Below are 14505 nucleotides of genomic sequence, written 5' to 3'. Positions count from 1 at the left end.
AACTTCTCGTACGGGATGCTCGTACCGGCTCTCGCAGTCTCCCCCAAGCTTTCTCCCATGTCAGTGGAAACGGAGCATCCCACGCAAGCTAGCCACTGGGGCTCCCGTTGCAGCCCAAGGAGGGATGGGCTCTTCACTCCAGCCCTACACAAGTGCACAAGGTAGAAGAAACTTCTTAGGAGACACATCTCTTCCACGACTACTGGAGAGAGCACCTCTGGCCCAGACCTCATCTCTGGGGCAGCCAGCAGGGAACACCTTGGGAAGAGCAAAGAACAGGGCGAGCCCATCTGGTATCTCCCCCCCCAAGATACCCTCCCATCATCCAACACGTGGCAGTTTGGGGTCCCTCCTAGAGGTTATTTTATCTGTCTACAGCAGGGTGCAGGCACCCAGTTTTAGGACAGCCAGCATGAGAAGGGGTGAACCCCAAGCAGCACAACTAAGTCTGCTGAGTGTGAAAGCAGAGTCACAGTTCACAGCGCAGAATTCACCCAGCTCAGTGCTGGGTCTGGGAAGCACGAACATCCCCCCGTGCTGGACACCAGCGATGCTGGGGGAAGGAGCGACGTGTCACCCTGTCCCTACAGCGTGGTGGGCAGTGGTGGGGAGCTCATGGAGGCAGGCAGCTAGATGGCAAACACCAGGTGAGGGCCCCAACGGTCCTCCTCCTGGGATGCTTCGGGGCTCCCTCTTGTCCTCCATGGAAATTTTGTCTGTGTGAAGTTGTGGGGTTTTGTACCAGGACTTCTGGATCGTGCCAAATCCCAAGCTGGGCATCCAGGGCTGCTGGCCATATTCACTCCCCCGTGCGAGGCTGGCACCCGTGAGAGCCCTGGACTTGTTGCACCTTCACCATGCAGGACACAGGAGCACGTTTCCACCCCAAATACAAGCAGAGCAGCTCCAGCTAGGGTAAAGCCCCGGTTTTGCTTACACGGATGCTGCTCTGAAGAAGTCTGTGTCCCTTCCCCAGATGAAACGAGGCCGGTGGCAGCCTGCAGAGCCACCCTTCAGTCATCAGCCTGGGCTGCGGGAGAGGCACAAGCTTCCACTGACTCAAACGGAAAGGGGAAGCTCGGCACCGGTGCTTCTGGACAGACAGCCGGTCTAGGGATGGCTCCGCAAGCCAGCCCCAAGGTGACCTTTTTCCTGCACGGCAGAGAGGGCTCCATCCCCCTCAGCCCTGCCTGGGCGAGAAATGTAACGACCTTACAGGAGCACAATAAAACGGTGGGAGGATGGGGGAGGCTGAAGATCTGAGAGCCCAGAGGATGGGGGAGGCTGAAGATCTGAGAGCCCAGCTCCTCCAGCCTGCCTCTCCCGCCCTCCCGGGCAGACGCACTGTGGTGAGGAGATCCGAGAGGTACCGCAGAGGGCAGGGACGGATCGATGGGGGCACCCGACACCGCGCTGCGTCTCGGCACGGAAGGGGGTGAGATGCTTGAGAAAGCTGCTCCTGCGCAGGTGTCTCCCATCGAAGGGCCCAACAGGGAGCACTTTGGTGCAACATCCCCGCATCCCTCTCCTTGAGCTTTGCCCCCAGACTCTCAGCCAGCTGGAGGACTCCTACCCACTGCCAGCGCTGCCTGGGAGGGGAAGGGGATGGGACCCAGCAGACTGGTAAAAAACAAGCAGGAAAGAAGGGCAGACATGGCCGTCCAGCCGTTCCCGAGTGCACAAGGCAGTCAAAGGCACAGCTCACCAGCCCCCAGTGTGACAGCTGGGAGCTTGGTGGGGCCAACAAGGAAGCCCTGGCGGAGGTGGATCTGGGGACCTGGGTGTCCAACAGTAGCAAACTCTCCTTGGAGCTCTTTGGGGATTTTTGCACCCAACCTAAGGTGCCTTCGTGACTCTTTCATGCCCGGGGAGTCACGCCCTACCACAAAGCAAATGGAGACAAGACTGACCACACACTGTCCCCAGGACAGGGTACAAAGGCAAGGAGTGAAAACTGAAGGACAGAAAAGATTTGTCACCCTGGCAGCCAATGCCAGCGATGTTCAGATGCCCTGACTCAGTTTTCATCCATCCCACCAGTCGATGCAATCAAGTTTCCATGACAGTGATTTAACAGCAAAGATGACCGCTGGCCAGGACATTCAATGGGCAGCAGGGAGATGGCTCGTTCCTGTCCTTACCAGGGCTTGAGCTCTTCACTGTCAGGGTAAAGTTGGGAAGAGAAGAATAGGATCCCATCTGCTGAGCCATTTGAGGTCACCACAACAGCCTGACCTCTTCCCCCACCATGCTCAACTCAAAAGCTGTTTTGAAGGACTGAGTATTCACTAAAGCACAGATGTGATTTCCCGATGCGTGCCGCTATCTGCGGGAGGGGCCCCAGAGGGCTGTACCGTCTCCACCGATAACGCAGGGAGTAGCTGAGGCACCTCCTCATGTCACCTCGCTCCTCCTCGGACTCTCCACTCGAGTCCCTTCCACCCACCACACCGTGAACCGGAGAAAGAGGCAGAGTTACCAGAGCGGCTGCTGGCAAAATCAAACCCGCTCTGTCCCAAAGTGGTTAAAAATGGAAACAATGAATCTCCTCTTCCCTTTTCACCAGTTTTGCTCTATCTGCACTAACCATGATGGGACCACTGATGGTGCTGGCTTCACCTTCCATGGCCAAGGCAAGAGTATGGTTGATACTCAATGGCATCTTCTTACAGCACCATCCAACTGAAGATCTCCAGGCACTGAGCAGATACTACCCAAGCCACACACCGCCCTAGCAGGAGACATTATCTTCAGTTTACATGGGAGAAGCAGGAGCTCTTGGTGATGGTCTTCACACCAGGCTCCTCTACCACTTGGGTTTGGTTTTTTTCTTAATGACCTCACCTGGGATTTATTTGGTCCCCAGAACTGGAGACCTGCTGCTTGCACACTGACCTGCTCCATGGTTCATACCAAACTCGATGCACCAGCGCTCCAAAATTTCATGCCCTCATCTCTAGGCCTTTTCATAACATGCCCCAGAGCCTGAGCTGCTGGGGATTACAGGGACCATACTCCAACCGGCAGCAAGACCTTGAGAACAGGCTGACACAAGGCATTAAATGACACATGAGACACCGATGGGGGGGGGGGGGGGGGGGGGGGGAACAACACATAAAACCATTTCTGTGGCTTTGCTGGGACGTAGAGCCAAGTTGTGTCCCAGCAGAGCCCATTCCCCGCTGTCCGGCAAGCCTGGGGAGCCCAGCACTGCTCAGGGTCCGCTCTGGGACCCAGGACAGCTTTTTGGTCCTCTGAAATTGAGGAGGGCTGTGAGCTGGCAAGGATTAGCAGGACAAGGACTGCAGGTTCAAAGGAGAGGGGGGTATCCAAAGTACCGCGGGATCCCGGAGCTGGATGAGTGACGCCTGTGGGACGGGCGCTGGCAGAGGTACCCGAACACGGCAGCTCGGAGAGATGAGGCAGCAGGCTCTGCTTCTGCTCTGATGCAGCCCAGGAGCACGAGAGCCTTGCCCTTCGCTTGCGCCGAGAAGGACCATGTCAGGCGACGCCTGAACGCTCAGCAAACAAACCGAGCCAGCCCCCACCCCACCTCTCCACCAGCTGGAAAGCAGATTTATGGGGCGCAGATTTACAGGGCAGGCTGCCAAGGGGGTTAAAGTCCTCTTGGACATCCCGTGCTCCCAACACAGCCGAGCCCCCGCCCGCAGCCACCCCAACCTGGCTTACGGGCTGGGGACCGCACGTGCGGAGACACCCTCTAGAGAGGGCGAGGAGGAGGGATGAAGGACACACCAGCACAACAGGAGGGATGTCCTTTAATCACCACATCACCGACACTTCTGGGAGCAAGTAAACAGGAAAAAGACTCTCAAGCAGCTGCTCTACCCAGCGTCCCCGTGGGGCACAGCCTGCCGCGGCAGCCTTCTTTGACGTCCCCTCTTGGTGACAACGATTTCCAGCCCTGGCCAGTCTGGCCCTAGCACGGATAGATGCTCAATGGAGCAGGATGGGGCCCTGCACAGCGCAAGCCCGGGAGGAGAGGAGCAGGGCACACCGCAGAGGGAACCGGGGGAGCTCCAGCAGAGATGGAGAGCAGGGCACCGCTGTGCTGGAGCAGCTCACGGTGTCAGGAGGCAGCAGAGCAGCCACAGCATCGCTGCGTGCCAAGCATCGCTGCGTGCCGCCAAGAGCACGGTAGCCCTCCCGCACCCATCCCTCCAGGTGCCACGATCCCAGTAGCACAGCAGGATGGACCGCAGCACGGTGACCACGCATCCAGCTCTTGGGTAATGAGTTTTGAAGCTAGAGGGAACGGGCAACCCGAGGCAACCTCAGTCCCCGAGGTCAATTCACCCCACGGGTCGCTCCCCCAAGGGCCATGGGTGGCAAGGCAGCAGCGACCACATCTGCAGGAAGGCAGCAGTCCTGCACGCACCCCTGTACGGGTAAAGGCCGGTGGTGAGCAGAGAGGCTGAGCTGCAAACACGAGCCAGCATGGCTCTGGGCGTGATGATTTCAGGTGTCAAGGTGGAAAAAAAAAAGTTACATTCCAAGAAAAAGTAAAAATAAATGCGTTTGTAATGAGTTGGGAAGAAAAAACAACCTGTAAGGCATGGTCCTGCCCCTTCTGCTATGGCTGTTAGCCACTTCATCCTCAAGGGCAGCGGACAAAGGCAGCTCAGCAAAGCATCCCGTTGCTGGACATCCCGTTGCATCCCGTTGCATCCCGTTGCTGGACAAGCTCACATGCTGGACCACGACCTTTGCCGGGATAATCTTTAAAACAACGGTGTGGGTTTACCTGCCTGCAGGTGCCCAGGCGTGCATCGGGGCACCGTATTAACGGCACAAGAAGAGACGATTGACCGAAACCTCAGAACCACAAGTTTTTGCAAACAGAAGGTAGGAGCTGCAGAGGAAAGCAAGGGAGAGGGAGAGGTCCGTCCCCGACTCTGGAAGGCTTTCCACAGCTCTCCAGCCAGCTCAACTCAGGAGCCCCAGCTCCAAATCGGGCTGAGGAGCCACCAGACCACACAGGCAGCAGAGATGGAGCTGAAAAGCAATTTGAAAATCACAGAGACTTTTCAGAGCTTCGTACGGCTGTCAGCTTCGTAAAGCTCCGCTGACTTCTACAGATTTCGAGCTGCCAGCTTCTGCTAGAGACTCCAGCCCTTGGGCTGTTACTTTTTGGGTGCTCAGGGTACTCCACATGAGCACAACACGTGTCCTCCCGCTGACTGATATATCAAGGTGTTTGATATGCGATGGGGATATATCAAGAGGCAGCAGGGTGCCCAGAGATAAGGAGAGCTGGGACAGGAGGGACGAGCCCAGAACAGCCGTCAGGCAGAAGCAGACAGCCCTGCCTGCAGCTCCAAGTGCTGGGGGATCGTCAGAAAGGCAGAAAATTCTCAGAAATGAAGAGGTTTCTCATTTGAATCAATGTCAAAAAGCTCGAAAAAGAAAAGCAGTATTTTTCCATGAAAAACAGCTCTTTGTGCAACATAAAAATCCTCAAAACTCAAAGATTAAAACCATTTCGAAGGAAGGCTTTCTCCAGCACTGCAGAGTCCCTTTGGGAATGGCCATCGTCACCGTGTCCCCCTCCTGGGGGCTCTCCCCGGTCCGAGAGACACCCTCCTGCCGCTGCCTGATGTAACACCGCCGGTAGAGAAACCATGCTCAGCGGAACAGATGAGCAGGGACGTCGGAGCAGAGGAAAAGCCATGAGATCACCCACCCACCCACCCCCGTGCACGGCAGGATACAGTCACTGCGCAGAGGATGTGCTACATATTAAACTGATCTCATACGCGATACTGGCAGGAGAGAGCCAGCAGTAGCAGACACCGCGACCAAGCGAGCCGACAAGCCTCGCAGGTACGTGCTTGCTGGGACAGTCGCAGCATCCCTGTGAGCATCCCTGGCTGTCAGATACCAAACCATTTTCTCCACACAGCTGCAGGTATCTGTTGAACACACAAACCTTTCTTCTTTTATCCTTGTCTAGGTAGGTATCCTTCCAGTTGCTCTATTTCAGCATCATTTTCTTCCACCATCTGCTCTCCAAGCTTGTTTGGCCATGGGAAAGAGGGAGAGATGCGGGGGGTAACTTTTCAAAAGCGTTGTAAGGATTCAAAATTTAAGCCCCACTGATTTCTACTGCCCTTAAACCTCAGAGCACACTGGGGGGGGGGGGATAAAATCTCCTCCACTGACTTCAGACATTTCCTTTTGTTGTATAAGAAGGTTCAGCCGATGGTTTAAACTCAGAGCTGCATGGGGTTTTTGCACTCGAAGCCCCACACCTCCTCGCCACATGCTGCAAGCTCTTCCTGGACTCCCCGCACCCCGCCTCCATCGCATGCTTTACAGGAGGTCCTACCCAACCTGCAACAGGAACGGGGACACAGCACAAGAGGCTCACTGCAGCCCCAGCCAGGCCACCCGGCTCCGAGAAGCACCGTCACGCACCTCTGAACCCAAACCACCAGCCCAGCCTTTGGCTGACCTGCCCTTAAGCAGAGACTATTGCTGTTGGCCTCTTCATCTCACAAGCTACAGCCCACCAGCAGCATGGTCCCGCTGTGTTTCTACAGCCATGCAGGACTGGCAATCACCATGCTCAACGGCAGGCTGACCTGGAAGAAGTCTCACAGCTCCTGCCAGCCAATTTCATGGCCTGGCACAAACGGTTCGCAACACCGATCCCAGGGGATCCCACTTTGGCAGAGACAGAGGAGATGGACACACAATCAAACACGTTCCACTTCCAGCCGCTTCAGAAGTTACCATCCACGGGCTGAGCTGCCGCAGTTGGTCAGGGCAGGACGCAAGCAGAAGCTTGTGTGATGTAGCCAAAACTGTAAGGCAGTCTCAGCTGAGCGCTTGTACTCACAGAGCTCCTGCTCCATCCCAAGCGTTGGCAAGTTTTACATCCCAGCCAGACTGCCCATCACAGTGCAGCGGTGTCACTTGGGTCACTTCCCAAGGGACACAGCAGTCCCAGCGCTCTCTGGAGGAGAAGTCCCAGCCAAAGAGCAGTGCCCGAGTTCCCAGGACCACCAAAATTAAATGAAGGTTGCACCCCTGGGGCAACTCGGGGGTCAAGCCTGCTCTACCACATGCAACGCTTGGGGACGGGGACCTTAGCACCGACTCCCCCCCAGCCTCCTGCTGAGACTGCAGGCAAGCCTCTTCTCCTCCATGTGCAATCTGCAAGATATGCAGAAGGTCACACGCCTGCTCGCGCAGGGACAGGCGACGGGCATCGCTAACAGCCAGCACATCTTCGGGATGTTCACAGTGCACGCCACCGTGATTAGATAAGGGAGCTGAGCAAACGCTTCGCCGATAAGAACGACTAGCCCTGCTGTGCAGGCAAGGGAGTTAAAACAGAGCAGTAAAAAGGTCACAGATTGGGCTGGGCGACTGCTGGCTCAGCTCGGAGATGGGGCACATTACAAGTCCTGTACAAAATGCCGCAACAAAACTGCCCCCGGAGAGGGGAGGTGACGGCACCAAGCACGCGAGGTGCTCCTCTGCAAAGCCAGATGTTCAGATCCAGCTTACTCAGATGCTCCTCTCACCACACGTGGTGTCCAGCCAACGCGCTGCCTGCCTTCCTAGCAGGCAGGGAGAAAGCCAAGCTGCATCGCTTCTGCCCCAAAAAACCTGGAGCGCTCAGGCCCTCGGCGTAGCTGAGAAGTAATCAGTCCGACACTGCGCCAAACCTCTCCGGCACGTTTTAATTAGCGAGCTTAAAACCCATGAGCCAATACCTTCAACGTGGCTGACTGGCAAACGAAGGAACCAGATGGATGGACAACGTGGGTGCAGGTACCGCAGAGGAGCGCAGGGCTCCCGGCTGGCTAACCTCTAGGTTGCAGAGAAGCTTTTGAGATGCCAAGGGAGGAGGTAATTTGTGACGTGTCTTACTACTGCATGAGTAGGGGTCTTCTAACCTGTTCCTCCTGGAAGACGCTACTGAGAAGAGAAAGGAGACGACAAAGGGATGTAAAGCGAGGGAAAGAGGCTGTGTCAGGCTGGAGGTGAAGGCAGAGTAGAGCTCGTTCGCTTTCCCCAGTTTAACACAAGTATCCTCGTAAGCAGGAAGGGGACTGGTAACAACATAAAAAAACCCTCTTCACTCAAGAAACTCCCACAGCAGAGCTTCAGCAGGGGAAGCTTAAACCGTTACGACGGTCACAAGCCACGCTCCCACCTTCCCACACCGGCAACTTCTGCACCCCGCTGCTCGAGGCACCTCGGGAGCCAGCTCCCCCCCTCCCAGGGGGCCGCATCCCGCAGCCGTGGGGTGGCGGAGCAGGAGGGGGACCCGCCGGGGCAGGAGCCGTCCTGCACCCCAAGACGGTCTGACGCTGAAGTCTGTTTATCCTTGAAAGCCATTTCTGGCTTGCCTGCTTCTCAGGAGCTCCAAGCCCCTCAGCTTATTCAGATGGTCTCAAGAAAATAAAATAATAATAAAAAAAAGCACTGTGCCTCGGTGGACTAACGAAAGAGGCAGGTAGTTGGAAAGGATGAGGTGAGTACGAGCCACCCTTCAGAGTCACTTTGTATTAATATTTTACAGTTCCTGCCTTTTCTTTTACACAGGCGACGGCTTTTCTCCACCTCCACGGGACTGAGCTCATTTCACTGAAAGCAAGAATGCAACCAGGGTTTTTTCGAGGTGGTTCCCCCCCCCCTCCCCTATAAAACAAACATCTGCTCCAAATTTTCAGCTCGCTCTCTGAGCAAACTCTCTGAATTTTCTGACGTGTTTCAAGGCAAACAGATCAATTAGAAGCTGGCCTATAACCCCCCCAGCATGCAAAGTTATGAATGCAAGACCCTTTTATATTAAAAAAAGAATTACGTAACACAGGAAGTTTAAAAAAACGCATAAAAGACAACTGACTCGAGGGATTAGCTCTATTTTGCTTTGGGTGATTAACAAAAAGAATAGAAAATTATTAGAGCTCTTCCCATCGTAACAGCCAGGCCCTCTGCAGAGTTGATTAGCAAGAAAGCAGTGCATTGGTAATTAGAGCTGGCTGAAACCCTTTTGGACAAAAACGAATATTAATTGAAAAAAAAAGACTTTTTTTTGCACAAACCAGGATTGGATTTTGCACAGTTTGAGTTTTGAAAAAGTACAGGAGGAGGTGGTGATGGCTTTTCAAAGCAAAAGGCTTCCTGCACAGACAAATTTGCCCCCTCCTCCCCGTTCCTCAGCTGATTCTGCTCATGGAGAGCCACGGCGCCCTGGAGCGAGCCGAGGAGCTTAACAAAGAGCAGGAGATGGGTCCTTTCCAACAGAAGAGGTTCTTCATCTGGGAGCCCAGCTGGCTGGAGCCCCTGCTCTGCCCGCTGCTGAGTCAGAGCTGCTCACGGAGGGGAGGAGTGGGAGACGCACGCTGACAATTAACACACAAGGTCACTCTTTATGCAACACTCACAAAGCGCTACACAAGGGTCACGACGCAAGGGGACGAGGAAGAGGGCTGTCACACCAGCAAGGGCTCTCCCCTCCTCTCGGCACCAACGTACCACAACCCCGACACCTCCCAGCTCGCGGGCAGGAGGAAGGCAAGGCTGGGCAGTTTGATGGTGGCCAACAAGGCCGGCTGGTTGCCCGTACATCTATAGCATGCGTGGTGATGCCACCCAACCCATCAAACACAAGCTACTCCCCGGTCAGCATCCCTCCGGTCCAATCTCACCGCTGTTAAGAGATGCTGTTCAACACTAAGGGCTTTGTCCTTACGTGCCAAAAGCTCCTTCCAGAGGCCAGCTCAGATCCTGCTCGCTTCAGTAAGTAACTTAGATGTCCCAGCACCTCCGAGCACAAGCAGCATGGCCAGTGGAGCTGGCAGCCACACACCCATTCGATCAGGAAGAAGCTGTCAGACCGACAGCACACCGCTGCTGAGGCATCAAAGGCACGGAGGACGGGGGTTTCCCTGGACCTTCCTCCAGGCATGCTCCTCTCCAGCGGTGGGGTGACCTGAAGCCTGCTCAGGCTCTGCTCCCCTCTAAGCTCCAGGTCAGCATGCACCAGAAAGCCAAGCACCACCAAACCGTAGCTTTTCACGAAGGCGAAGGCAAACAACTGGTTGACTACTGCAATCACCCAGAGTTCAGAAGAGATCAGAAGTACTGACAGACAGGCACCCACAGATCCGGAGGAGGCAGCAGCTCCACGACAACACCCACAGTGATGCTGAAGCCCTGAAACGAGCGGCACCACACCAAGGAATGATGACTGTGACTGTGCCCAGAAGCTCTCTCCTCCTGGCACACAGCAGCTTTAGCCCATGTGCCTGAGGCCACCTGGAGACGAGCCAACTGACCCTCTGTCCCCTCGTGCACTGCCTACCACGCAGGAGGAGGCTTCCCGAGCTGCAGCCATGGGGGCTGTGCTCTTCCCAACAGGGTCAGTAATGGAGCCAGGTCCCCCAGCACTGCCCACCCCTCCTTGGGACAAATACACATCTCGTTTTTGCAAAACCCACCAGGTGCAGAGAAAGGAGCACAGATTCTCCATGCTGGGGTGCTCATGGAGACAGATACCTCTCCAAGACATGGCCGTCTACACAGATGTGCCCTGAGTCCGAGACCTCCATATGTGATATAGCATGGATACTCACCTGTTCTGAAACAGATAAAAACCCAGGATCATTCCTACTTAGACAACTAACTTGTGTCCAGGGGGTTCTGAAGCTCGTTGCTGGTCTCTGTATCTCAAGAAACACAAGAACGTTCAGGACCGACTCATGAACACAGCAGTCTTCGACCTGCAGACCCCCAGACATTGTCCGGTGGAGATGCTGTTCCATGTGAAGGAACATCTCACCTCCTGACAGCTGGCTGCTCTCCTCTGCTCACGGCCTCACTCATATTGCAAGTTAGGGCCAAACCAGTACCACTATGAAAAGCAAATCCACATCTTCCTGCCAGCTCCAACCTCCGGCTCCCCACACCAACATGGCTTGTCTTCATGGAGAAAACTGGGTCAGTCGCTGCTCATGGTTAAAACTACCCTGCACTGAAAGCAATTAGCTTGACTCCAGATCACTTCCTCCTCTGGTTCCCATCACGGCTATGTGAACACTGTGCCAGTAAAGGCTGGTCTTCAAGGGGCGGATGAGCCTGGAGGGGAATACATCAGTGTATTTGCCACGTGAAGTGGAGCTGTCACACACCTGGGTTTTCCCAGGCATCCTTTTTCCGCCCAGAAAGCACATCCAGATAAAAATAGGGAAGTTGGCCAACAACCTAGTATTGCTGGCCATTGATCGCGTGGCTTCGCCTCGCCTGTCTAGATACATAGTCACTATTTGTGTACACAAGCCGATATTTCCACCTGGAGATCCCATGCTTCTGTCCAGGAAGCGTTAAAGCAAAGCTCTACTTCTCAGCCCTGCGAAGGAAGAGGGGTGAGAGGATGGGTGCTGCTCAGGGTGCTGGGTGACACCAGGGGAGGGGACTGAGGACAGGGTGAGATGCTCAGGTGCAGAGAGGAGGCCACGGGGAAAGCATCCGGCATCAGAGATGGGGCTGACGACACGGAGCTCTTTAGGCTAATGTCCTCTCTCTCCAGCATGGCCTATCTTGCCTCTCAGGAGGGCTGCACGCACTGCGGAAACACCACGCATGTTGGAGCCACGTGCTGGGGAACCCAGAGCCCATGGCCACCAGCCGGCCAACTCGCCTGCGGCGCAGCAGAGGAGCCCCACGTAATTTTCCACTGTGACATTTAAAGGAACATAAGGGAACTGGCTGTCCCGTGTTCCCCAACTCTTGCTTTTCTTTTGCTAGAAACCTGTAGATTTTATTATTTTTTTAATTTGATCTTCTCGGTCCCTGGGACACGCTCTCTGCTTTTACTGATCTGCTCCTGGCTGTCTGCACAGCACAAGAAGTCCTTGCAGCCATGACATCATCATCATTGTTACCGCCACAGTTTTGGTACAGAAGTTAAAGTTCTCTAAATTTCCCTGAAGTTAAGGTCCCAGCCTTACAAGGACTGCAGCACGTGCTTAGGTCTGCCCACAGGAACAATCGCCCATGTAGACATCAGAGGGGACCTCCGTCCCACCGCGGGCCACGGACCCACGTGGTCTGTAGACCCTGCCAGAAACCAGTGCCTTGCCAGCAAAACAAACGGGTGCTTTGCCTTAGTTTAAGAACAACTTAAACCCAGGGCCAATGGAGCTCCGCACTCTCCTCCCTCTTCCATTGCCTCAAAGCTCCTAGAAGCCACTCTGGGAAAGGTATGGGGGAGCTTCACATCCCGGTGATGCTAACAGAGCCCAAGACTCCTCCCAGATCTGCCTGGAGACACCGCTGGGCAGAAGCTAGAGGACTCCAAGGGTCTTAAGGCAAACCAAAGCCCTAAACTGGAAGCACCAGCATTTTGTGGTCCTGCCACAGAGACACGACCGTCATCTCCAACTCCTTTCTTCACCTGAGCCCCGTGGCAACGCTAACGGCATCCAGCCTTTCCACCCTGGGCCAGCAGCACTTGCCCGGAGAGGCGACGACCCCTCCACAGCCTCGCTGCGCCCCAGTCGCATCCCTCAACGCGGGGAAGGCCGGCGCTAACGCGCCGCCGCGCGAAGGCCAGCGCCAGGACTTACGTCACATCGCCTTCGTGCACGTCCCCTCTTCCTCGCCTCCAGCATCGAACAGAGACACTGTCCTCGCGCTGGTGCGCGTGGGGGCGGGAAAGGTAATTTAAGAGAAACGGCAGTAACCTAGGAAACCAACGCCGAGGTTAAAAGTTTCCCAGTGCGGGGCCTCCCTGCGCTCCCCTTCCCACCCAGCTTCGTGGTTTTACGCTCACATTTCTTACGAATCTTTTCCCCTGCCCTCCTCGTGCTCGAGGTCCCCCTCACGCGTGGGGAAGCCGAAGCCGGCACGGGCTGCTCTGCCCCCGCCTGCTCCCAGCGCTGCAGACGGGGTCTGCAGGACCCGGCCCTGCGCTGAGCGCGCCCCGCCCGGCCCCTGCCACCATCCCGGGGCAGAGGCGCGAAGGGGAGACGGGATGAGGAGGCAGTAACACTACAGCGTTTCGGGGTGGGTTTTCTGCTTTTTGCCCGTCCCGTTTCACCTCATCTGTTGCTCCGAGATGCAACCCCAAAAGGGCTCAAACTAATCCTGCCTCCTTTTGAGGCTCCTTACGGCTTCTCGGTGCTGTTAGCCAAGGTACCACCCGGGAAAAGGCGCCTAGCTTATCCCAGGGGAAGTTTGATGCCGAAGAGGGATGCGGAAAGTTGGGAGGCGGCGCCGGGGCTGGGGGCGGCCATGGCGGTACCGGCCCGCGCATCCCCCGCGGCAGCCGGTTACCGCGCGGCCGGAGCCGGCCCCGGGCAGGGACACCGGACACCACCTCCGCCACCCCGGGCTGCTGCCGCGGGGGGATGCCGGGCGCAGAGGGGCTGGGTCGGGTTTTCTTTTTTCCCCTTCCTCCTCCCGCTTGCCGAGCCGGCGAACGGCGGCTCCCCGGGACGGCTCCGGCCGGCGCCGCCCCGCACCCATCGCCCCGAGGGATCCGGAGCCCTTTTCCTGCCCGGGTTTCCCGGCCGGCCGTGTCCGTCCGTCCGTCCGTCCGTCCGCCCCCCCCGCACTCACCGGCCCCCTCGATCTTCTCGGAGCCGCGGCTCCAGGTGACCTGCCGCGTTTCCAGCTTCACCTGGAAAGTTTTCCGTTCGGGTCGCTGCGACTTTTTGGAGTAAAAGAGGGTCATGACGGTGCCCACCTCCAGGCTGCGGCAGAGGTGCGCTGCCTCCGCCTCGCTGGGCGCCCCGGGGCCGCTGCCCGGCCCGGCCGCCATCAGCGCCGCGAACAAAGGGGAGCGGGAGCGCCCGGAGCGCCGCCGCCACCGCGCTCAGCGCCGCCCGCCGCGCCCCGTGCCCGCCCGCCGCCGGCTGCGGGGGGGGGGGGGGGAGGAGGAGGAGGAGGAGGAGGAGCGAGGAAGGAGGATGGGAGGGAGGGGCGGGGCGGAGCGCGGCCCCTCGCGCTGGGGCGGGCACGGGACGCGCCGCCGCCGCGCGCCTGGGGCCCGCGTGGGGTCCACGGGGGTGCGCGCCCGCCGGCACGGCCCGCCCGGGGTGCTCCGCGGGGCCACGCACCTCGGCTCTGCCGGCTGAGGGGTGCCAGCGCGCACCCCCGCCGTGTGACACGCGGGGGGGAGGGGGGAAGTGGACCCCTCGCTGTGGGGGCTGGGTGCGGCGTGCGTCCCACAGCTCGCGTGGGGTCCCAGTGCTACATACCCCCCAGCACGGCTGGGGTAGCGGGGGTACCCCGCACCCCACATGCATGGCACACATAGGTCCCCGGTGTGCCACGCACCCCACAGCACAGGATGCAATGGGGCCCCGGCACCCCGCAGCACATTTTGCGTGGGGTCCTGGGTGTGTAACACACCCCATGGCATGGCACATGTGGGGTCCCAGGGGTGCCGCATCCCCTGGCGCTGCATCCCGTGGGCCATCACCCATGAGGCCGAGGGGCTCAGCCCCCCCGAGCCACCCA

General features: G+C 57.4%; 1 protein-coding gene across 4 annotated transcripts in view; it reads right to left on the bottom strand.

Moving 5' to 3' along the window:
- Positions 1-13897, bottom strand: part of PLCG1 (phospholipase C gamma 1) — a 50530-nt gene extending 36633 nt beyond the window's left edge. For all 4 annotated transcript variants that reach the window (XM_075517096.1, XM_075517097.1, XM_075517098.1 and 1 more), the window contains exon 1: positions 13603-13897. In XM_075517096.1, the coding sequence (XP_075373211.1) occupies positions 13603-13804 (202 nt within the window). In that variant the 5' untranslated portion in view covers positions 13805-13897. The remainder of the gene's footprint in view (positions 1-13602) is intronic.
- Positions 13898-14505: the final 608 nt, after the last annotated feature.

The sequence above is a fragment of the Mycteria americana genome, chromosome 14 (genome assembly GCF_035582795.1).
Source record: "Mycteria americana isolate JAX WOST 10 ecotype Jacksonville Zoo and Gardens chromosome 14, USCA_MyAme_1.0, whole genome shotgun sequence".
NCBI lineage: Eukaryota > Metazoa > Chordata > Aves > Ciconiiformes > Ciconiidae > Mycteria > Mycteria americana.
The sequence above is the reverse complement of the archived record's forward strand: the minus strand, read 5'-3'. Positions and strand labels throughout refer to the sequence as shown.